At 34.5% G+C, this 25,028-nt stretch overlaps 1 protein-coding gene across 2 annotated transcripts in view; it reads left to right on the forward strand.

Annotated features, from left to right (window-relative positions):
- KLHL1 (kelch like family member 1) overlaps positions 1-25,028 on the forward strand; it is a 204,962-nt gene that overhangs the window by 125,268 nt on the left and 54,666 nt on the right. For both annotated transcript variants that reach the window (XM_021417641.1, XM_021417643.1), the window contains exon 5: positions 3,635-3,847. In XM_021417641.1, coding sequence (XP_021273316.1) covers positions 3,635-3,847 — 213 coding nt within the window. The remainder of the gene's footprint in view (positions 1-3,634; positions 3,848-25,028) is intronic.

Here is a 25,028-nt window from a genome sequence, read left to right on the forward strand (position 1 = left end):
AAGATAATAATAAGAAACTATATCATGTGATCCCTTTTGCATCCTGTATTCTTATGCTGGCTGTAATAGACATGTTCCCTGCCTGCCCCACGAGAAGTCTGTTCAAGAGCTTCATCCTTTAAAAGCAAAGAATATTTTATTTTATGATTTCCAGATTTATTTTAATCAGATTGGCTACTTGTAAGGCTTGTTGTCCTTCATTTTACTTTTCTATGCCTGTAGTCATAGTGAGCAATACAGATGCTCCATACATGCTTCTAGAGTGTATGGAAGATAACTTCCTGATGCAGCTGGTAAGAGAGCCTACTGAATGTAGTATGGTTTAAAACACTCACTGACACTGGCTACTTAATACTTAACTGAAAGACTAGTGCATGGGCACCTATGTTAAGCATTTTTCATTTACATATTGGAAAGATCACAATATCAAATTAACCAAATATAAAACTTATGAAATTCATCTAAAACAAAAAGTCTTGCTAAGCATTTTCCTGCCCCATGAACTCTGATGTTGTACCAGATTCTAACTAGCACATGACTTTTTTTTGACCATCAAGATCAAGTGGGTCAAATGATATAGGAATTTCTTAAAACTACACACACTGATTAGTTAAATGAATGACATATGCATCAAAAAGAGCTAACTTTTGAAAATATGATTTCATGTGAAATAATGATCGGTTTAAGTCTTGATTAAAAAAGTAAAATTCATTTGTATAAATAACATCACTATAAGGATATAAGTAATAGAATTTATTTTTATTAAATTCTGTTTGGTATTAGTTTAATTTCCTTGGAGCATTTGTGTTCCTATGATACATAATCTGTTAGATACACAGGTGCTTACTTATCTACCTTCAAGTATAGATGCATGATTTTACTCAGCTAACACTTCATGGTCATTTAATTCTAATTCTCTACGCTGTTGTAAAGATTTAAAAATGAAACAGCTCTGCCTTGGAAATGCTTTGGCCCTACAGCAATAGTTGTGCATGATCATTTTAAGAAAGTGGAAGGTCAACCAAATGAGACATAGCTTTCTTTGAGTGGGTTCAGAGACTTTCATACTATCTACTACTATAAGTTACCTTTTCTAATTTAAAACAAATTCAGTACTTAATTAAAACATTATAATTCTTGCTTAAGTGAAAGGCTAAGTGAATAACCCATGCAGGAGAAGCATTAGTCACATCCCAGTTAATCTTATGAGACTTACAAGACACTGATGATCAGATCTACAAAGTTCCTTTAGTATCGGAGTCAAAAGTTATAGATTCTGAAATCTCATACACTGCTGTCATATAACCTTGGACATGCTTAAATGGTGAGAACCATTACTCACAGAGCATTCCTAAAAACATTTCACTAGAGCAAGACTGAGTAGTTCAGTGACTATCTTTAACACTAATTCTTGGAGAATTAAAACAAAGTAATTTCACTTATCCTGAAAATGTTAACCAGTGGATCACAGATGTCTTTTGTATCCTGCTCCCTAAGGTGAAAACATGAAGGTGAATTTTATTTTAGAAGAGAGGCAGATCTCTTTTTCTTTAATGAAAACATATAATAAACTATTTATGTTGTTTTTTTTTTAACTCTGAAGATCAAAAAACTTCTGTTTTATATATGTAAAATATTTATAAATATACCATATAAATGCATATATGTATACACACATATACAGCTGTTAAAGTTAATTAAAAATTTTAAAAGCAACAGTTTATAATATATTTAGCCATGACTCACATGAAACTACTGGAAATTCAAATGTTTAGAAGAAAAGATTTGGGCTTAGCAAGCTCATGTTTTGTCTGGAAACTGTTGGATGTTGCTTTCAGTCAATGCTATATCAGTACAGAGGCTGGAATAAGTTCTTCTTAAGTGTATCTCCAAATGAATACACAATTTAAAATTATAAGAAATCTTAATGAAAATGATAATAAAATGTTTCAGAATCCCTGCTCTGAATGTTATTCAAAATTAATTAAGTTCTGGGAGTTCATAAAATGTATTCTACCATCATAATGCATTTCAATAATATTAGGTCTTCGGATTAATATGCTATTGCAAAGTTTCCTGTTGCTTCCTAGTAACATGTTGAGTTATATTTTCTTCATAATGGGATTTAATGTCGGTTTAACCAGCCTTAATTAAACTTTACTTTATAAATCATTTTATTGAGAAGCGCAATGAAATTTTCTGAGTTTTATGGCTTTTTAATTAAAATGAATTAAGCCAACTTGTGGGTAAGTGCCTGCAAACTATTTCCCTTACACTTCTAGGCTATCGTGCAAGATCCTAGGCACACAATTTAAACACATGTTGTTGGGAGTCAATGGATGAAAAACAAAGGCCATAAAAATATATGTTTTTGGTATCTTTTGGCATTTACTTAAGCTATTCAAAAAATAGGTCCTGACAAACTTACATATGATGTTTTTTTCTGTTCCCATATGAGCATCTGTGGGACTCACCTGTAAAAGAACCAATGAAAAACACTTTCTGACTTCTGGTCAACCCTTCCCTCCTCTTATGGGCGGGACGTGACACCACCTGGCATAAACTGCAATATTCCAATGTTTCCAATGCACTGAAGACAATATTCAGCTCCATCGTAATTACTTATCTCTACTATCTTATAGGTATACAACGTAGTATATAATTAGTTTTTAATGCATTTATTTAAGCAGAAACTTTCAAAATATGCTGAAGAATTAAAATAATAATTTCTCTGTATCATAGGGGAAAAAAAAGACTAAATGTGACCTACTAGGTTCGGAGTCTGATGTTTTAAGTCTTGGCTCTTTTTTCTGGGTATCAGGTATATTGTCTCAAAATTACTATGTTCTAGTTACGTTCCTAATGACCAATCAGTCTTTCCCCTGGCCCAAACCCAAACAAGGAAATGTAGAAAGCACTGATTTGAATTTTGATATGCTAATATTTGAATTCAGTGGATGTAGCAGTGAAATTATCCACTTCCCTCAATTTTGAAGTTCTTCCCCTTTAATCCTTGACTGATGTTTTGTCATTCCTTTGCTGCTCCTCCACTTATTTTCACTAAGTCCATCCATAATATCATTATGAAAATCCAAACTGTATTTTATCTATCAGATCTTGTAACTCAGTTTTCCCTCCAACACTTTCCACATTCTGTATTTTATATCAGTCAGATTTTTTCAAGAGGAAAAAATCCAGTCTATCCCTGCTTCACCATCTTCTTACAAGAAAAGAATATGAGAACACACTCACAATTTCTCCACAGAAACCAACTTATTTAAAAAATATATCATAGTGAAAAATCTAGAGCTTGTGCATGTAAGGATTTAAAATATATATGCTCAATTACAACTAAGTTCATAAAAAATTAAAATGTATAGACCTGCTCTAGCCTTTCTGTCTAACCAAATTCTGACATTTTTTATTACAACTTTACCTTACAATCTTCCTTTCATTTTTTAATATATTCACATATGAATTACACATATAGCTGTTTAAGTATAATAATCTGTGTTTTTTTCTTATGATCTGTAAGAAAGTTGGCTATTGATTAATCCTGTGGATTTATTAGCTTTAACAACTGCTTTTATTTTCTTCCAGTATTACTAAATCTGTAATACTTTCCTCTTCTCAGGAGAATATAATGGAGGTTATAAGAAATCAAGAATTTTTACTTCTACCAGCTGAAGAACTCCATAAACTTCTTGCTAGTGATGATGTGAATGTTCCTGATGAAGAGACCATTTTCCACGCCTTAATGATGTGGGTGAAGTATGATATGCAGAGGCGATGCAGTGACCTAAGTATGCTGCTTGCATATATAAGATTACCACTGCTTCCACCTCAGGTAATTTTATTTTATTTTAATAATAATATAACAACTGTTATTGTGAAAACTCTCATCACTTTGTAATCTGAAACTGCTGAATACTGTGGATGTTTAAAAGCAATACTTTTCAGAATTTGACAAAAAGAATGACAGCCCTCCATTTAGGGTGTTTTCAGTAAATTTGAGAATTGGGCCAACAGATACCCATGGCGTACTGAGTTGTGAACCTGGAGAGCAGTAACCACTTAAAAATCTTATATGTGGTAGTTAGGGACATGGTTTAGAGGGAAATAATGGTGGTAGGTGGACAGTTGGACTAGATGATTGTAGGTGTCTTTTCCAACCTTAATGATTCTTTTATTCTATGATTCCCCACTTCCCAATCCCTGCAATAGCCAGTAGATCGGGTGTGGACAAGAGGCTGGGAGCGGACACAGGCAGGAGCTGACACAAACTTGCCAAAGGGATATTCCATACCATACCACCTCATATACAGCAACAGAAAAGATAAAGGAAAGGTTGAAAAAGAGAGAGACATCCATGGTGTTTTCCTAGCCAACTGTTATGCATGCTGTGGCCCTGCTTTCTGGGAAGCATCTGGACATCTGCCTGCTGATGAGAAGCTGTGAATGAATTCCTCTTTCTGCTTAACCAATGCACACAGCTTTTGTTTTTCCTATTAGACTGTCATTATATCAGTACATGAGCCTTCTCACCTTCCTTCTATTTTATCTCTGTCCCGTTAGAGTAGTGAGTAGGAATGTGTATTTGGCTACTGACCAGAGTCTCATTACAGCCCTTCTTGGAAACCTACACTAGGAGTCAAAAAAAACTTTCACTGGCTACTCTTAGTTTGAGGCATGCCAAGGTTCAGCAATGGGGCTGTTCTGAGCCTGTCTCCATATCTGTTAAAAAAAAAATGCTTTAAGCATTCAACTGCTGGAAGAGGTTCTCCAGAGATATGTCAAAAGCTTTTAAAGTTCGTAGACAAAGAAGTGTATGGATTCTGATGTCTTCCGATTGCACTGAGTAAATAACAATCAGTACTAAATTCTTGATGCCCTTACTGTGGAATTTCGCAACTCAGCATGTAATAACCAAACTGAAATAGAGAATGAGAAGTGTGGGATATATTTCCTCAAATACACTAAAATGGATTTTCCTTCATATAATTATATTTCTATTAATGTCACATATATTTGATTAGATGTTTTAATCAACCATGTCTTTCTGGACTCTGTAGACATAGGATGCATCTCACTTGCTCAGATTAGTGTAGAATTAAGAGATAATGTTTAAATACAGTGATAGCCTGCAGGTTCTCATGTGGTTCCACTGATGCTTCTTAATGTTTTCACTTCAGCTGTCCTAGTATTTTTGATACCCATCAATGGAAAGCGTACGCATAGCATATGATTCTCTGACATGCCGACATAGTTATTACATTTCAGTTAATGTTTGAAGAATATGGGGAGGAAGATGAATGTAGACTTAAAGTGGCCCTTCATTACATAATCAAATAATGTTCGTGCCATGTATACAGTGTAAATAGATAAATAAATGCATACACACTCTGAGAGGTATCAGGGAAAGAGCAGGAAAAGAATGCTAGGAAGGAGATGATTAAACAAGAACTATTATAAGTCATGATGCTATGATTGACAGGCACTGTTTCATAGAGGTCTTGTGGGTTTTTCATTGTTTTGTTTTTGTTTATTTTACATTTTTCAACATAAAATATGGTGTGCAAAGTATCAGTTGAATCAAATTAGAAGCAAGATTTCAAAATAATACTATGTTTAGAAGCTCCTAAGTCATCTAAACATCACATGCTTTGCTTACCTCTGCAGTGCTGATTGCACATAAACAAGTTGTCCCTGAATTATCAAGCTGAGTGTTTTTCCATAAAGACAAACTCCTATACAGTTGACTGGCTATTTCCAAATTTGCTTTTAGGTTTCCTCTGGTGTCTCTCTGGCCCAAAAATATAAGGACACCGTGGGACACGTCTAATAGCACTAGTATCCCTTGTTTATGTGATGAAACTGTGTCCACTTGATTTTATGGTGTCCTCATGAGCATATCCTGGAACCCTTAAATAATCCGAGATATAACTATATCTTGTGTTTAGCAATTGAATTAAATCCTGATTTCCTGTGCTTATCATGGATGCATCACAAATGTAAACATGTATTGGTATCACACATCAATGATATGCACCTATAAACTTCTAAAACAGTTGTGTTAACCTCAAACTGAATTTCATTATGAATCTTTGCGAAAACTTTTCATAAAACCTCTTTGTTAAGATTCAAGTCAAATTTTTGGAGATAACACGTTTTTGTCTGAACAACCAGAAGATGGGTGATCAGAGTATATGAAAAAATTAACAGCCTCAAAGCTGTTCCAAAAGTAATTTTTGAATTATATAATTTTTCAAGGTTTTTTTTCTATTAAATCTAAAAACTAAACTTTATGCTTGTCTATCATTGAGTATTGCATCATATAAAGCTTTGCAGTAACACTAAAAAGGTATTTTAAAAATTATTTCCAGGTTGATGTTAAGATATAACAAAGTTTTAACAGAAATTATTGAAAACTAGGTGGAAATTTATTACCACGAGGTTAAATTTCCCCCATAGTAGTTTATACTTAAGTATAAATCAAATAAAACATTCTGTCAGATTCATTGCACTGAAAGTTAACTGAAAAGCTCTCTGGAGGGAAGTAGGTCAAAATTAAAAACTAATCATTACACCTTTGAGAAAACAGATTCAGGTTCCTTACTTCTAAATTCACTAAAAAAGATGACGTCATAGACTGCAAAGATTATTAACAGATTGAAAAGATTGCCCTAAGATCCTCCTAAAATGAAGGCTTAAATTTATAGCCTGTGTTTTATGATACCTCATTTTACTCTAAAGCTTCTCTAATTATATTGGCAATGTGGTCAGACTTGAGTAATAAGAAATCAAAATAATTCAGAATTCAGACAAAGTTCTCATCTTTTTCTGTCCCTGGATGCTTGTGTCTCCCATTCCTTAACTGAAGCGGTAACTAGAAACATCCTCCAGCAATTCAGCAGCACGTTTGAGCTTCTGCCTAGCCCAATATGTCCTACTAGTGGTGATGTAACCTCATTTACTAATATAAAAAACACAATTGTTTTTGCTCAGTGTCTGTACGCATTGTAACAAACCTGTTAATGTCGAGGCTCCAACATGAGCCAAGAATATGTGCAGCTTCTACTGGGCAAAATATTTTTTTTATGGTTTTTCTCAAGAGCGTGAGGAATTGCTTATGATTGTTGTGTTGTCAGAGGAATTTACAAACAAGAGTTAGGAATTAACATGATAGTAGATGTCTAGATCAGCGTGACCAGTGAAGAATGAGGATGTTAAGCATATATTTTAATGGTTCTCAGCATAGGAATGCATGATTAAAGGACTGTAAACATTTACATGCATAAAAAGTTAAAGATAACTTGTACTTCACCAGCATACTGTGTGTAAAGTGGATGTTTTCACAATGGCTTGTAGATCATTGGTTAACTGTGAAAGCTAAAAAGTAGCGTAAATAATATTGCCTTTCTCTCTGTGACACTTTAAATAATACCATTTTCACAGGCTTGCAGATCACCTCAGTAGGATAATGCTTAATCTTTCAGTATTAAATACACTGTGGCTCAGATCTGGTGAAACTAATGTAGGCATCTAAATTAGATTTCTTGCACAGGGATAGAAACAATACTGACCTTCTAATGTGAAGTGCTTAAATATCCCGTAAAGTCACTGGGGAGAAAGCGAACTGATCCACCTTCTGTAGATCTGTGATTCTGTCCTTATTTCTAGAGATACTTTATAGGAACCTGTAGAAAATGCTAAGCCTCTAAATTCTCTCAGATGCTCACATTACATCTGATGGTACATGATTTTAAAAGCGTATGTTACTTTGCTTATTACACTCAAGTAGAAGTCTTGTAAATCCTAGCTCGGTTAATTGACATTGAGATACAAACTTGTGAATTCCTTGCCCAGCTCATTTGGCATGTGACAAAAAGGTATTTCTGTCTCCTGATAAAAAGCACAGTTAATCATCAGTATACTGAGATTCATCTAGTTCAAAACTTTTCAATCCTTTTGGGCTAGATAAAGAAATTGCAGGAGTCTTTACTTACCAAAAATGGAAGGTATCACTGTGTATCAATCATTCCACCTTTTTTCATTTCCTTAAACATCTCTAGCACCACAAAAGTTCAGCTGACACAAATTCACATCAGACTAATGGCATTTTTTTTGTTTGTGTTTTGTTAGAGTGGTTCTCACCTACTGGTCTGTTGTGAATGCTGGACATTAGCGTATATTCTATCATCCTCTACAAAATTCTGTGAATTCTTTCAATTGTTTCTAAATCAAATGGATGTCAGGAGATTATAACTTTTATTTGAGAGGACTTAAAGTGTTACTTGGTTTTATATTCAATTATATCAGTAGGTTTCTCCACATCAGCTAGTTTCCTAACCTCCCACTGTAAGCAATCAAGACTCAGTGCAGTTCGCAGCACACAGGAATAAACTTATGTGTTAATTTGAGATATGCTGCTGTCGTGCTGCCTGGTTCCCTGCAGACTTTCTGGAAGGGTTCCTTCATAAATCCAGTGCTATATTTAATGGCCATGTGTGGATTCCTAGACACCATGTGGCATCTCAAATGGTGCTAAATACTTGGAGGTTTTTTTTGTTTGTTTGTTTGTTTGTTTTTTGTGAGTGAATAATTCATTCACTGTTTATATGAGATAGGGATTTGAATGTTGAGTTGTATCAGGAAAATATAAATTCGAGAATGTGAAAAAGTTTGACATTAATTTTAATGTCATCTTTATGTAACTTAAGTAAAGATAAATTAATTACATTTAAAAATGAGAAATTTCTCAGTCCACAAAAGAGGAGGTTTCACACAAGCTGCAAGGACAATCTCCATATTCCTCTGTTAGCTTAGCACTGTAGGAGAAATTGTTGAATAGTTTATAACACTCAGTACAGGAATAACGTTTTAATTTCTCTACATTTTGTTTATAGATCTTGATATTTTGTAGTAAAGGTAAATTTATTTAAGAGTGCATGATCCCAAGGGATCCCATTTGTTCTTTTTGTATGTGCATATCAGTCATCCTCTTCGGAAATATTTTTATATTTTCTTTTGATAAATTTTAACTAATTTGGATGCTAGGATATTATAATTTACATCTGAAAATACTAATATGTTCAATGAATCCCGTACAAGTGCAAGAGCAATGAATAAAATAACAGTGGTGTACCTCATGCCATTTTCCAGTTTAGACTCAGATTAACAGTTTTTTTCTTTTTTATTGTGCAAATAGACTGCATTAGAATAGCTTGCATGGAAGTCAGTAATGACAATCAGGCACAGCTTTCAGCAGAGATCCACTGTCAATTTAGGCATCTACTCAATCTGCCAAGACTTGCCAAAGTGCTTAACACCCATCTGTTCGTAGTAATTTTAAAGAAAATAAATGGGTGCTAAGTACTTTAAAAAGTCCATCAGTATATTTTATGTTTCTAAATGGAGCTGCAAATTGGTGACCACTTTCTGAAATCTCATTTTGAGTACCTTTTTAGATATCTATTTCCCTTAGACCTTCCTCTATTTGTGATGATTACAGTGCTATTCAACCCATTCTGTATATAATGAACACTGTTTTGCTCTCCAGTAATATATTTTACTCATGAGTTGCAATAGCAGCAGCAAAAATCTGGTAGCACTGTATTTTTAAATGATTTTGTGGAGTTTTCAATGTGGTGGGCTGTATCTTGTCCTAATGAGGGCATCAAAGAAAGATAATAAGATTTTATCACAAAATTAAAACAAGGTTTCTGCAGACTTCACTTCAAGTCTTGTTTTCTAGTCACTTCACGAACGCTGTTGCACATCCTGGAGCAACTCAATATCCTTCTTGTTGTCAGGGGCCCAAAACTGAACACGGTGCTCCAGATGTGGCCAGACCATGATAACAGCATGTAGCCTTCTTTGCAGTAAGTGCACACTGCTGGCCCATGTTCAGCTTTGTGTTCACAAGGACTGCCAGTGCCTTTTCTGCCAGGCTGCTTTCCATCTGGGTTGCCTTCAGCAAGTGCTGGTGCCTGAGGTTGTTTCTCTCCAGGTGCAGGACTCTGATATTTTCGATGAACTCCACAAGACTCCTGTCAGGCCGTGTCTCCAGCCTGTCACTATCTCTGTGGATGACAGCATTGACCTCTGGTGTGTCATCCACTTCCCCAGTTTTGTATCATCAACAAACTTGCTGAAGGTATACTGTGCCGAATCTTCTCTATCGGGAATGATTTCTGTGAATTAGTGTAGAGGTACCTAAGCTCGTTTTAGAAAGGCTAGCTTATCAGGACAGTAACAGTATGAGAGTGCACTCCAGCAAAGACTAAACTATTCCTCCATAAGTCAATTGCTGCTGTTAGTTGGTGTTGTAGATCATGTCTTTAAGGGTCATGAAGACATAATTATTTGAAAGCAATGAAATCAAGAATCAATCATTATTTTCAGCAATAGGTAACAGGTAGTAGCATTTTTAAAAGCAGAAATCTATATTGCTCTTGATGTCAGTTGAAAATCATCAATTTTAAGTAAAGAAGGAGGAGAAAAGGGAATGCAAATGCTTGGAATGCTATAGTAGGATATCTTTAATAGTCTTACTGGAGAAAGAGTAATTAGAAGTCTAAGAGACGGACCTTTCCCTGAAGTTAAGTCACTATTTTTTGCACTGTAGTACTGTTTCCTGCATGCTTTCTTCTCCATCAGGTTGAATTTGTGTAATAGAAAAACATGTTGGAAAACTTGCTTTCTCTCTTGCTTTTCTGACCCATCAACATTTCAGTGATTAGCGATATACTTGAATAATTATTCATATTAGGCATGTGTGACATTTAACCTTTAAATATACTATGTAGAAAAGGTGCTTAAATTATAGACAGTTCCATTTTTATGTGAGATTTTCTTCTCCATCCTTTTCTCCTATTAGTAAGGCCTGAAGAGGATGTTTGAAAAAGGAAACACAATTTAGTGAAAAGGTGATTCTTTTGTGCACTGTTTCTTTGTACTCACTCTTTTCTAGGGGTTTTATCAAAATGATATCAATTTTGGTAGACTACAGTCAACTGCAGTTAACGGATAACCACAGTTAAAAGAAACCAATAAAAAATAGTAGATTGCAAATGTAGGCTATTACCTGTTATTGGCTGGATGCCCTTTGTTGGTATCTGTCATGCTTTTATCTAATTTTCTATTCCACTTTTCACTTTGAGACCAAAAAAGAAAAGAGAATTTGATTCAGAAGAGCTTCAGATAAAAACATCTACCTGTGAACCAAAGGAGATGAGAGAATAATTTGCCATAGTCCAGCCTTTTGCTGCTGCTACTTTCCATATTTTCCTCCTCTTTTTTTATGTGATTTGCTTGACTATTTGATTGCCTTCCTTAGGAACACAGGGTGACCTCTATAAATTTTCTTATTTCTTATGCAGTACTTCAACAGAATTATAAAATATGCGTGGGTCTGAGAATTATGATACTACATATATTTTTGTTGTATTTTTTTCCCAAAAAGAATAGATGGAAAAAAAAAAAAACATAAGATATTCTAGAACTTATTCATTTCATAGAATTGTAGGTATGGAAATTAAATATCTAATACTTGAGGTAGGTATTTATTTTAATAGATATATTGCAACATAAAGATTTTTTCTTCTCCTCATTTACTACAAAGAGAGCTCTAGCAACATGAAATCAAATGTGTATTTGGTGATCTATAAAATTAAGTATATAGAAACCTTGCACTCCATATTTCCGCTACTGCAATGAAATATGTAGATTTATAAAATCACTGTCAAAAGACATAAGTAAAGGCAGATATAATGTCATTTATGGGAGAAAAGAAACCAAAACAGTCAGTGTTTTCCTAACCTGAGTAGCATTTGAATCAGTAACAAATCAGGTTGATAAGTACATTGTTCAAATTATTGTCCATTTCAAAGACATACTCAGTTGTGCCATTTAGTCTGTCAAAAGTCACTGTGTGTGCCAAAAGGCATGAACATATTTAAGAATTAAAATAAAAGTAAAGTTTGAACAATGTGATAAGAGATAATAAGGAACAACTTACACAAAATAGTATGAAAATTTCAATAAGTGGGCTCATTAAATCGTAAGTATTGAGGAAGTGTTAATGTTGCGAAAGTAGTTTTAACACCATATTTTAATTACTTATCGCAGATGCTAGCAATGAATATTCCAATCCCATTACTCAATTCATTCAAGAGATGGGAGAAAATAATAAGTTTCTTCATTTTTATATGGTATGCAAACCCTCAGAGAATGTGTGTGTGATTGTTTGTTTATCTAATATATTCATTTTGGTAACCCAATCTTAGTTTAAGGAAAACAAACTTCAGTTATGAAGTGGGTGGGGGACAGGAAGGGTGCGTGATTGCAATTGTGTGGTAGACGGTTTAGAATTTCTTCTGAATATGAAATTATTTTTAAATGTGTGGAGAAGAGGTTGGAAATAAAAGTCAGTTAAACACTGAACATATTTACAGGGAGTTAATCACCAAAAATACCAGCTTAGTAGGTGTTAGAGAGTGGTTGTTAGAAATAAAACAAAATTAGGTTTCTGTCCAAATGCAGTCCAGTACCATTCACTATTATCGCTATGCAACAGATCTCTTTGCAGTATATTATCACTTGCATACCAATACAGATCATAAACTTACAGACGAATGTGTGCTATGTCTAGGCAGTAGATTACAAGTAGATTACTTTTAATAGAAATGGTTAGAAGTACATTTTCAAGACTGATCTGCTCTAGACTTCCTTAAATCCTCAAGTGTACAATGTCACTAAGGAGGAAAATAATCCCTCTGTGAAAACAAAGAAACTTGAGAGATTTCTCACTACTATTGAATAGTGAACACATTATGAGTAGTTTAGTACACAAGCAACATAAATTCCTAATTTTGTTTACTGAATATTTGTATTACTACAGAAAAATTCTTATAAATAATCTCTGGCCGAAACCAGGTTTACTTAAATCATTAACTAAACATGAATAAGAAGGAAAGAATTTCAGTTAGATTCAGAGTGTTCAACGAGCTCAAAGAAAATTGTCAAAAACAAAACAAAATGAAATGTGCTAAATTGCAGAAAATAATAATTCCAAATATTTTTCTTTTTTTTCTTCAAAAAATAGTTGTCCTAAAAACAGTTACAACAAATGAAAAAAGGATTAGTATAAGCTTTCTTTAAAATTTCAATTCAAGGCCCATAATAATAATAATAATAATAATAAAACACAACAGTCAAATTAGTAAAGTAGATGACTATGTAGGATTTAGCTCAATTTATTCAAATTCTTGTAAAACAGAAAGGTCTTAAAGTAATACTACTAAAGTTCAGTTGGATAAAACGGGATTTAGAGATGAAGTTTAAACTTTAGCTGTATATATGATCAATATGTAAGCTTGTGACCTCAATGTCTAGGAGTCTAGAAGAGATAACAACTTTTGTATTTTTTTTTTGAAATCTTAAAAGAGAGAGTGAGGGAAAGTTTCTGTTTCTGTCTATATTAGTGAAAATCTAACTGCAAATCAAGTTCTGAATGAAGAAAAATTATTTTAGAAATAATTTGTAGGAAAGGGGAATTCATGGTTCTGAGATGTGTTCCTCCCATTTTTCAAGCATGCAAGCACTTTCATGCTAGAACAATGGAATAAGGACATTTACGTTTGGCAGAGATGATCAAAAAATATAAATTTTCAATTGAAATACTAGAGGCAAGAAAACCAGACTATAGTTTCTGTAGGAAATCAAACAAAAATCAACATACAAAACATAAACAAGACAAAACCAAATAAGTGCTAAGATTTTTCTCTCTTCATATCATATTAATTTTTAAAATTTTCAGTATGGTTTTCATACTATAATTTGCAACACTAAGTGATTTGTGATAACAATATAATGAGATTTGAGAACCATCTGGAATGTGTTAGCCTAGATTAAAAATAAGGACTCTGCAGAAGAAAATCAAATTGATGTGAATAAAGCATTCAGAACTTTCAGAAAAAGGTAAAACCTTTGGTTATGCTGTTTTATCTCTCAATTTTATTGGACTTTTATTAAAACATGAACTCAAACTACCATCACTTCTGACACAGAAAATTAGTTTAAGGGGTTTATTTCCTAGATCCTGAAAAGCAGGATGCATTATTTATATCTAATTTTTAATAAGATTTATAATAATATAGTCACAATATATTTGAAACCCTGCCTATTTTCACCGATTTAAACCTTCTTAGTGAGATTAACATTCAAATTATCTACCATCAATTTTAAGTTTTTTACTATAGCTGATGGCTATTCAATAATTGTAGACTAAGCCAAAGATCTTGTTCATGTCATCCATCATTTTAATCCAAGAGAAGACAAGGATGTGTTCATTCAGGCAGAATCCCAAATTAACTGAAGCATGACCAAAGGTATTCATACAGAAATAGATCTATTCAGCATGCTGTTAATAATATTAGCTCAGTATACTGTTGTTTATAGCTGTAAGATCAAATTTAGCTGGAAATAATTAAGTTTGACATCAGGCTGTTATTAGAAAAAGAAATAGCAAAACTAAAATAATTTTAGAATTGTCCTGAAAAACTTCCTATCTCCAAGATCAATTAACCTATATTAAAAATGAAATGAAAACTGCTGGTCAGTTGCCAGGTGCGGAACTGATGTTCAGATCAGTCAAGGAAGTGTGCATACATTTTAGGAAAACTGAGCATTTCTTCAAACTATTAATATGAATCAAACAAATGCAAGTAACTAATTCACTGTTTTGTTCATCTAATATGTTCAAAAGTTTCTAAAGAAAGACAAGATGCTTAAACATTATTAAAAATTATAACCAGAGATTTTTTATTGAATAGAGGTAGCTCAGAGATGTTTCCTTTTATAAAAAAGACTGTAGTATTTTATATGGAACATTGTTCTTTCATGCTTGTAGTGGAGCATAAACTGCCTAACTGACATTTCTGAAAATAGGTAAAAGGTACAATTTTAATCAGAATTTTAAATTTAATAAGGTTGATTTTAAGTTTAATTAATTTTAATTACGTTGAAATCTTCAGTTACAACAATTTACAGGCATTTCTATCAGTTGCCTAAAATACATTCATAGAAACTATCATATCAACTAAAATAAACTTTCATATCAACTAAAATACGTTCATATATAAACCAGTACAATTACATAGGAATAATTACTTATTTTTCTACTAGTTTTAGACAGATAAAAAAGTATTCTAATAAGCATTATTGTTTAGAGATGCATATTTCTTATCAGCTAACAGCATAAATGTGGTAAGACTTGGAAAAGGGGCTGACAGTTTTGTTTAAGAGAAGTTTTAAAATAATACTTCTATGCTTTCCAGGAATTCATGCAAATCATTTATTTGTTTTTCCTTTTAATCTGTACAACGGACAATCATGACCTTTCATTCAGAAGCCTCAGTTTGTTCCCAGTAGCTCCATTACTATGATCATCAGCAATGACCAGCCATAACAAATCTGCATATGGAAGAAAACATATAAAAGAGTGATGCTGACTGATCAGACGTCTCTCTGGAAGATCATTCAATACACAAACTTTACACCATGCCTGCTTCAGATTTGTGTTTTGTATGGTGTTTCTCTGATTCAAGGATGTCAAGTGACTTCAGAAACATTTTGGCTCAAGAAAGAGAATCGTGGGCTTTGTTAAAAATGTGTCATAAATCTGCATTTCATTTACTCTCAGTTCATTTAAAGGAGTTTTTAGTTTTTGTTCTTCTATTATAATTATTAATACTATCAAGATAAGGCTAATCCTGTGTTCTGCATGACATTGGAATCTATATTACTGAGGGCACAGGACTCCCTTTTTTACAGGGAAGATGAATCTAGATACTAGAAGAATTTTTACAGAATAGGCAGTTATGTTTTGCCTACAATAAAATGAACGTATTTGAGTATTGAATTTAATTCTTCTCAGAGTATAGAATAGTCATGTGTTGTTAAGGACAATTCAAAGTGATAAACTAAATAGGCATGGGCATATGCATGCTTTGCCCTTTTGGCAGCAATTATCGCTTGGAAATAGTAGATAACTTTTTACAAGCAGCAAAAGAAAGAGTTTGTTAGAATACTGTCTGATTTGAGAGAGTGAGACACGGAGTGGGAAACATGAAATGGAGGTAAGAACTTTTCATTGACCAGACTTTGAGATATATTACTGAAGTAAAATGATCCACTAAGATATTACTATTAAGTAATGGACAATGGATAGTGTAACTTTCAAATACTTTTATGTTATTGTTCATATTCATTGCCTCAAGATAAAGAACTTTAAAACAAGGAAATTTAATGAAGACCAAAATATAATTAAAAAAATATTCAACATCCTGTTAAAATGTCTCTGATAGAAAGAACAGTTGGAACTATGTTATCCTAAAGACTGACAACATATATCAAAAGAAGAATAATTTATACTGTCCAGAAAACAACGTTCTGTCTAAGTGGGAGTTGACCCACTGTTTCACAGCCACTATAATGGCATCATTGCTAGGAAAATGTTGCCCATGCAGTCCATCTTTCATCATCCTGAACAGATGGAAGTCAGAAGGTGCCAAATCTGGACTACGTGGTGGGTGTGGTAGGACAGTCTAGCCAAGATTGGCAATGTGCTCCGTGTTCTTCAAACCAGTGTGGGGCCTAGAATAGAATGGCTTGGATTGGAAGGGAACTAAAGGACCCCTAAGTCCTTCTCAGCAGGGCTGCTCTCAAGGAGTTCTTCTCCCAGTCTGTATTCATATCTGGGAATACTCCAACCCAAATGCAAAACCTTGCACTTTGCTTTGTTGAACCTAAGTAGGTTCACATGGGCCCACCTTCCAAGATTGTCAAGGTCCCTCTGGATGGCATCCCTTTCTTCTGCTGTATCAGCAGTGTTATCATGTTGCAGGAGAAATGTTGTCTTCTACTCTGGCCTGACTCTAGAAGTTTGAGCTTTCAGCTTAGTCAGCGTTGCGGTGTAGTGGTCAGAGTTGATGATTCATTCAATTTCCAGGAAATCTGGAAGGATTTTCTATCCCAAAAGACAGTGCACATCACATTACTAGCTGAGGGCTACTTTTTGAACTTTGATGGGGAAATCATGCATTGTAACTCCATGGACTCCTGTTTTGGCTCCAGCTCATAGTGGTGACACCATGTCTCATCACCTGCAATGATGTGATCCAGGAAACTTTCACCTTCACTTTTTGTTGATTCAGTAGGTCCTGACAAACTTGCATATGGTGTTCTGTCTGTTCCAATGTGAGCAGTCATGGTACCTACCTGAAAACTTTGCAGTATTCCAACATTGCCACCATTGTTTCCAATGCACTGAAGCTGATATTCAGCTCCATACACAGTCCCCTGGTCGGAATCCGTTGATTCGCGTGGATGAGCTGATCAAGATGCTCTTCATTTTGTGGTGTGACAGCTGTGAATGGCCATCCGAAAGGTAGCTTATGTTTCACACTGGTGTTGCCACCAACCTCACCACCTCACTATGCTCACATTCACTGTTTGATCTCCATACATGTTTATCAAGCATCGGTGAATGTCAATGGGTGCAATTTTTTCCACATGGAGGAATGACACACCTTTGTTTCATATGCATTTCAATGTCAGACACCATTTTGTCAGACTGGCCCTTAGATGCCATCTGTTTCATGGTAACAAAATTTAATGGCATATTTGTGGGCAGGTTCAACTTCTACTGTTATACCATCAACATCTGCCTCTGATGTCATGGGCTGACATAAAATATAAGGCATTACTTTCGGATCAGCTCTCATATACCTATTATAGGAAGAAGAAAAATTTCTGATTAAATAGCTCATTAAGAATATGGAAAAGTGTTGTTTAGATGCAGGAAGAGATAAGGAAATGTTTTAGTTTTTTTGAATGAATGAAAAAAAAAAGCAAAGGCTAGTTTCTATCAACTTTTGCGATTATTTTCTGTTCATATCTCTGCAATCTGCACATGAATTAGTGATAAGGCTTTACTGTTACCTTGATGGTATTGCAGATCTGCATATGTGTTTTTAGGTACTACTACAAGTTTTAGTTGCTATTTCTTCCATGTTATCACAGTATTCCTGCTACAGCAAATATTGTTTTCTTTCCCAGTTCTTCAGTGTCTTGGATGCTAATGGATTGATTTCACCCTCAGGGTGGGACAGATTTGTATTCTCTATGTGTTCCTCTCCATAGTCTTTTAGAGTTTTCCAAGAGTGGGGCACAGGGGAAGGGACAGTGAATATTCCTTTTCCAGGTGGATGGCATCTTCCTTTTCCCTAGTAGTTCCAGAATTTCATTCTAGATAATCACAGATATCAGAGGTTCAGTGGAAGAGGATGGGACCCATCCTTTCTCTTAGATGATGATTTCTGTAGAATATGTAGAATATGTGAGTTTTTGCTTAATATCATTCAAGGGAACTAATCAAATCACCTGGGTAATAGTTGAAAATCAGTGGCATAAAAGATGGGCTAAGGGAGTTTTTTTCAGGGAGCAGCAGAAGTAGAACTGCTTCTACAGGAAAGAAGCTGGGATCCAAGGGTGATAGCAAGCCAGGCAGGGCAAAGCCCACAGCAGTAAGAGTGCAGTCCCACAGCATGCCTACTGTCAGTCCCAATGTCAGTCACTGAACCAGTACCAAACTCCTGCTTCTGTACTCATTAGACTTGCCTTTCATTTTGGCAGTACTTGGCTACTTTTCACTCCAGATCTCAAAATGAATTTGATTTCCTGAAATGAAGCAAGCCAGCTCTCTTCAGCATCGTTTTGAAGATAATTTGGAAATACAACTGGGAAAGGACTTGATGTTGTCTTTTTTTTTTTTAGTTATTTTTTTTGACTGGGAAAAATGAGTACAGTGAAAGTTACTAAAATTTCTCAGAATACCATCAGTCTGAGAAATTCTAGCAATGTTCCAAAGCATTGTAATTTAACACTGCTGGAGTCTCACCAACATGGTTCTTGTAAGAAGCACTAGCTCTGTGAATTTCAGTGTGTTAGTAAAACCAGATATCTTCACTTAATATTAGATATAATTCCCTCTTAATTAAGAATGTCATAGCTATGAAATAGTAAGCTCTACATAGTATAGTTTCCAGGGAAACGTCCTTATTAATAGAATTTCCTGATCACATACATTCTGATTACAAAAAAAATATTATTTTGTTATAATAAGGAAAGATAACTATGGGGTAGAAAAACACTGAAAAATATTGAAAGAGACAAGGTAAACTGGGTAGGCTTCATAGGACTTTTTTTTTTCTAAGCAGTAGCTTTAATTTCAACTATTTTTTTTTTTAACCCACAGGATTTCACTCAGAAATCCAGTGATTATCACAAATTAGCCAATGTGGTAGAATAAGTGCATAAGAGAGAAGGAACTTGAATTTTTCTGAAAATCAGCTTTCTCATATCTGCACTGTTGAAAAGAGAGCATGAGATGTTTTCTCCCACCATAACAGGACCTATTTCTTTTTTTTTTTTAACAAAAATGATTTTTATAATTTTATGAGTTCAGCAAAAGGTTTTTTTAATGTAATTTTATTTTGAGGCAAATAAACTCAGGTTTCTGTCTGTTTTTTGAAGTTTTACTTAGAAATGGCTTCTCATTTCTAGGATGACTTCCTTAAAGCAAAAGAGGCACAGCCTTTGTCTGGTACATGAGATCTCAGTGTTCTGCAACTGAACAGTGTCAACTGGTAATCAATCCTATAAAAAACCTGCACTTTGGTTGGAAGATATCCTGAGATAAATATTTATTTTAAGAGCCTGAGCACAGATTGTGACAGGAGACTGTAGAAATAGCTGTCAGGAAGTCATTGAATACAATTAAGATCTTTCATCTTGACATTAAAAAAAATGTCAAAAATTGTTGTCAATTGCATTAATTCCCTTCAGCATTAGAAAGGTATAGGTTTAGATAACAATGTATTATCTCAAATTTGTTGAGGGGAAATCGATAATTTGATTTGTTAGTTTTACTGTGCCTGTATTCTGATGAAGTAAATGTCAACAGAGTGCACTGTTTGGTTGAACAGTACTGCATACGTGTTAAAGCATTTTGCAAGAAAAGACTTTATCCTGTTTAAAACTCTGAACATGATTTGTCTTCAGATGTTTGATTTTTCATCTACTGAGTAGTGTGCGGAGGACTTCAAAGGAAAAAGAATCATGAAAATAATGGATTAAGAATCTTAATATTATGAAACGTAAAATAATGTTATGAAATACAGCTACTAAAAATGTTAATTAATACTTTAATATTCTTAGTTAGCATCATGAACTGCATAATAACTGGCATTATTTAACCCTGATAGAGAGCTCAGCCCTACACAGCCCTTCACTTAACATTCCTCTCAGTGGGATGAAGAGTCAGAAAGGTAAAAGTGCAAGAACACATGGCTTGGGGTAAAGACAGTTTACTAGGTAAAGGAAAAGCTGTACACACTGGCAAAGCAAAAGAGAGAATTCATTCAGTACTTCCTATTGGCAGGCAGGTGTTCAGCCACTTCCAGAAAAGCAGGGCTCATGACACATAACAGTTTATTGGGAAGACAAAAGCCATCACTCCAAACATCTCCCTTCCTCCTTCTTTCCCCTCCTTTCTTTTTCCTGAGCATGATGTCATATAGCAAGGAACATCCCTTTGGTCAGTCTGGGTCAGCTGTCCTGGTTCTACCCCCTTCCAATTTCTTGTGCACTCTCATCCTACTCACTGGCAGGGCAGGAGAAGCAGAAAAGTCCTTGACTCTGCATAAGCGCTGCTCAGCAGCAGCTAAAACAGTGTGTCATCAATATTCTTTTCTTCCTAAACCAAAACGCAGCAGCACCATACCAGCTATTATGTAAAAAAAATACATATACAGTTACATAATTTATATAATAAAATAATGTCTAAAACACCTTTGTGATGATTGATTTTTCTACATAGTGAGAAAATTAAATTATCCTGAAAGTGAAACAGTGTAATTATAGACTCAGTTTTCTCATAACTTAATTTAGATTAAGAAATACAGTAAAAAATCCAGTGATCACTCCGCTATTTTTCTACTGGCCATAGACCAAAAATATTAAATGTAAAAATATACAGCACTGTATAAATATATAAACTGTATTTTATCTAAATCCATTACAGTCAATATGAAAACACTCAGCAGCTTGTGAGGGAAGAGAATAAAGCATTGATATTTAAATTAATGAGGTTAAATGTGAACATAGTATATGTTAAATTATGATACAGTTCAAGAAATATGTCAGACTGGTACACATATTAATGCACTTCCTGATAAAATTTTAATGACTGCCATTTTTATCAAAAACAGCAGAATGTGGGAGATGGTCATTTTCCTGTAGAAAAAGAAAATAAAGTTTAAGAATGTTTTCATGTGCAATTTGTTTCATGTGCAATTTCTTCACAAGCATTTATATCAAGCTATTAACCTCAGTCACCTACAGTGGCCCTATTTAAATATACTGCCCTCAAGGAACAAAAATGTCTTCTGTTTTCTGCATGCATGTATTTGTCTTCCACCTATGCCTCGTATTATTTTAATAAGAATGAGGGCAACCCAGCACCTCAAACCTCCATCCACTCATATTATAGACATAAGCATACATTGTTTTTAGCTGACCATTGTATTAGTATCTATTTAGTGATTTTCTTTCCAAAAGGATTCTTTTTTCTTATCTGAAATCTAGACACATGCAAAGGGTTCTCAGAAATAAACATTCAATATAGATAATTTTTGTATGTGATATTTGTATATGTGATATCTTACTGAATTTCTGTGGTCATAGGTAATGAAACATACTTGAAGTTCCCAAAAATATATTGATACTTACATTTTCAGCTCCTTCGTGTCTTCCGTCTTTTCCCTTTCCATACATATATTTTTAATTTCATGTCTATGGGATTATTTGTGATTTATGCATAATCTACATGCAGTCATTTATAAAACAGTATTAACCTGGAACATGTCTAGTGAAAGCTTCTGAAAACAGTATCATTAAGGAACACAGCTGTCTTTACTTTCCAATTTTCATTCTTTTAGCTTTCCTGTATGTAAAGTCATAAACATCACCATTTGGTTCAGTCTGCAGTTTTAACGGCAAAATATATGTTTATGATTTTTTAACCTTAATTGTATATTTACCATGTAGCATGTATCCACTATAGTATACTTTAACATCGTAGTGAAAAAAACCACATGAAAATTAGCTTTACTACATTTTATATAGAGTAAGTTTATTATCTATGTAGCCCTTGCACAAACTCATGAATCTCACTGTTTCCTTTGTATTACCTGTTCCTTCTGCAAGCTTTCAGTTTTACATATGTATTGCTGGCTTTGTGTTTATTGCTGGCTCTCTTATGCTGAATTCTCACAATTTTAGTCTTAGTCCTTCCTCTGAACCCAATTCTTTGTGCCTTTGTATGCCTTAACCTATTTTTCTCTTTTTCCATCTGTTTTTTTATTCCACACCTGTTTTTCACAGATTCAAAATATAGGTATTTTATGATAGCAGATAAGCAGTACTGTAGGGAGATTCAATTAAGAAAATCCTCTGATTTCTTTAGCTAAAATTTGTGAAATTTGCATTAGAAATAAAATAGATAAAAATTCCTAGTCTTGAATTGCAAGTCTTCTGAAGTCTTCTGAACTTAGAGAATTTGCTCTGCAGTTTAATAACAGTAAAGTGAACTTATAGCAACTTCCCCCGGGCTGCAATTATCCAAGGTAGGGATCAGTGAGAAATGACTAAATGACTCCATCACTCTAAAAAGTCCATGATTATTGCTAGAGTGAAAAGTTGAAATTCTAACTTGCAATGTGCAAGATGTATCATTTAACTCACACAGAACTCCTAATAACTGCATTTCTACAAGTTTCATGTAGATAAATTCAATGTAATGCAACTGAGGGCCAAGCAATAATAAGCAAACAAACAAACAAAAAAGATCTTCAAATTCAAAATTGTAAGTTCTGAGTTGCTCACTTCCATTCAGGAGTGGAAATCAGTTTCTATCATTTATGATTTTTTAAAAAGTCACCTTGAAGCTCTGTAGTGATCAAAAGGACAAAGTTGAATTTTTGATTTACTAGAAAAGAACAACTTAGCAAGGCAGAGAATATCATATCAATATAAGAATATCATGTTGTACCTATGTTTTGAATTCCGTGTGCAGCTATGCTCCCTTTACAAAAAGTATCACACAAAACTGAAACGTTCAGATACAGCCAACAAGGATGATAACATGTATGAATCTTCTTTCATATCACCAATGACTACCTAAGCTAAGACTCTGCAGTCTAGAAAACAATCAAAAACATTCATCTCAGAAGATATGAAAGTTGGATACTGAAACACTTTCTTTGATCTGAATCTTGGACACTGGGGGGAGTATTAAAGGGAATTACTATATATATGAAAATAGTCTTATGGCTTGTTCCTTAGACTTTGATTTACGGCTGCAGTAGGAGAAAAAAAAGTACTAGGCTATATTACTCTTGTTATTTCCTTATTTTAATAACTAAGTCCGCTGTCTGTTAGGTCATCAACCATGAAAAATAAGAGTTCTGTGGTACCAGCTGAGATAGTGCAGCGTGTAATGCCTTTCTTTGTAAATGAAGTTCATGATTGGCACCTAAAATCGGAAGCAGCAGTCTGCTGTTTACATGTACAAACTAGTAATGTTTTAGGTATATAGAACATACTACCTGCCAAAAGCTGACAGACTGATAAAGGAAATTCACACATTATTCATCAGCAACTGAAGTCCAGATGAAGTAGCTGACAGTCCTTAAAATAAATCTAGCTGCCTGTGTTTAGTTAAAAACATTGTAATTTGCACATGTTTGTATATATATGGAGGGGACTAAATACTCCTGCTTCTCAGCCATCAGCTGCCTCTTCAGAAACAATTGAGAGTCCTAAACAGATGTTGTACAAGATCTTCCAGACTGTACAGGTGTGGTGCCATATGCAATTGAAACCTGCTTTAATTTATTATAACCAGGAGATCATAGGGATCATCACCTAGAAGTAATACTTGATTACTTAAACATGGTCATTGAGATTTTGATCTAGTTCTGGATGCCTTAGCATATCTGATAAAAGGGTCTGGTGGCTATGATGCAGAATCTGCATAACAGCTAAAGGTTTCTGGACTGGTATCAGTGAGATCTCAAAATTGTTCAGGCAGATACAGACCTCAGGAGGTCTCTAGTCAAAACGCCTGCTCAAGCAGGGTCAGCTATGAGGTTAGATTACATTCCTTAATCTAATGGTATCTTGAAAGTTTGAAAGGTGTTTTATAGCATCGCAGATGCCACTGGATTTGCCCATACAGGCAATTGATTTGAACATTTAACATGATTTGTAGCCTTATTTCATAGAAATACAATGGAATATTTTTTCATCTGTATTCACAGAGCATCTGGACTCAGTAACTACTGGTTATAGCTATTATGCCAATTGCAAAGATAGACACATTACAGAATCATAGAAACATAGAATCACCAAGGTTGGAAAAGACCTCCAATACCATCCAATCCAACTGTCTACCTATCATCAATATTTCCCACTAAACCTTATCCCTCAGTAAAACATCTAAACGTTTCTTGAACACCTCCAGGGATGGTGGCTCCACCACCTCCCTGGGCAGCCCATTCTAGCTCCTGACCACTCCCACAGAGAAGTATTTCCTAACATCCAACTCAAATCTCCCCTGGCTCAACTTGAGGCCATTCCCTGTAGTCCTATTGCTAGATACATGGGAGAAGTGGCCGAGTCCCACCTCACTACAACCTCTCTTCAGGGAGTTACGGAGAGCAATAAGGTCTCCCTTGAACCTCCTCTTCTCCGACTGAACAATCCCAGCTCCCTCAGCAGCTCCTCATAAGGCCTGCGCTCCAGACCCCTCATCAGTTTTGTTGCCCTTCTCTGAACATTCTCCGGGGCCTCGATGTCTTTCTTGTAGTGAGGGGCCCAAAACTGGACACAGTACTTGAGGTGCA

The sequence above is a fragment of the Numida meleagris genome, chromosome 1 (assembly GCF_002078875.1).
Source record: "Numida meleagris isolate 19003 breed g44 Domestic line chromosome 1, NumMel1.0, whole genome shotgun sequence".
Lineage (NCBI taxonomy): Eukaryota > Metazoa > Chordata > Aves > Galliformes > Numididae > Numida > Numida meleagris.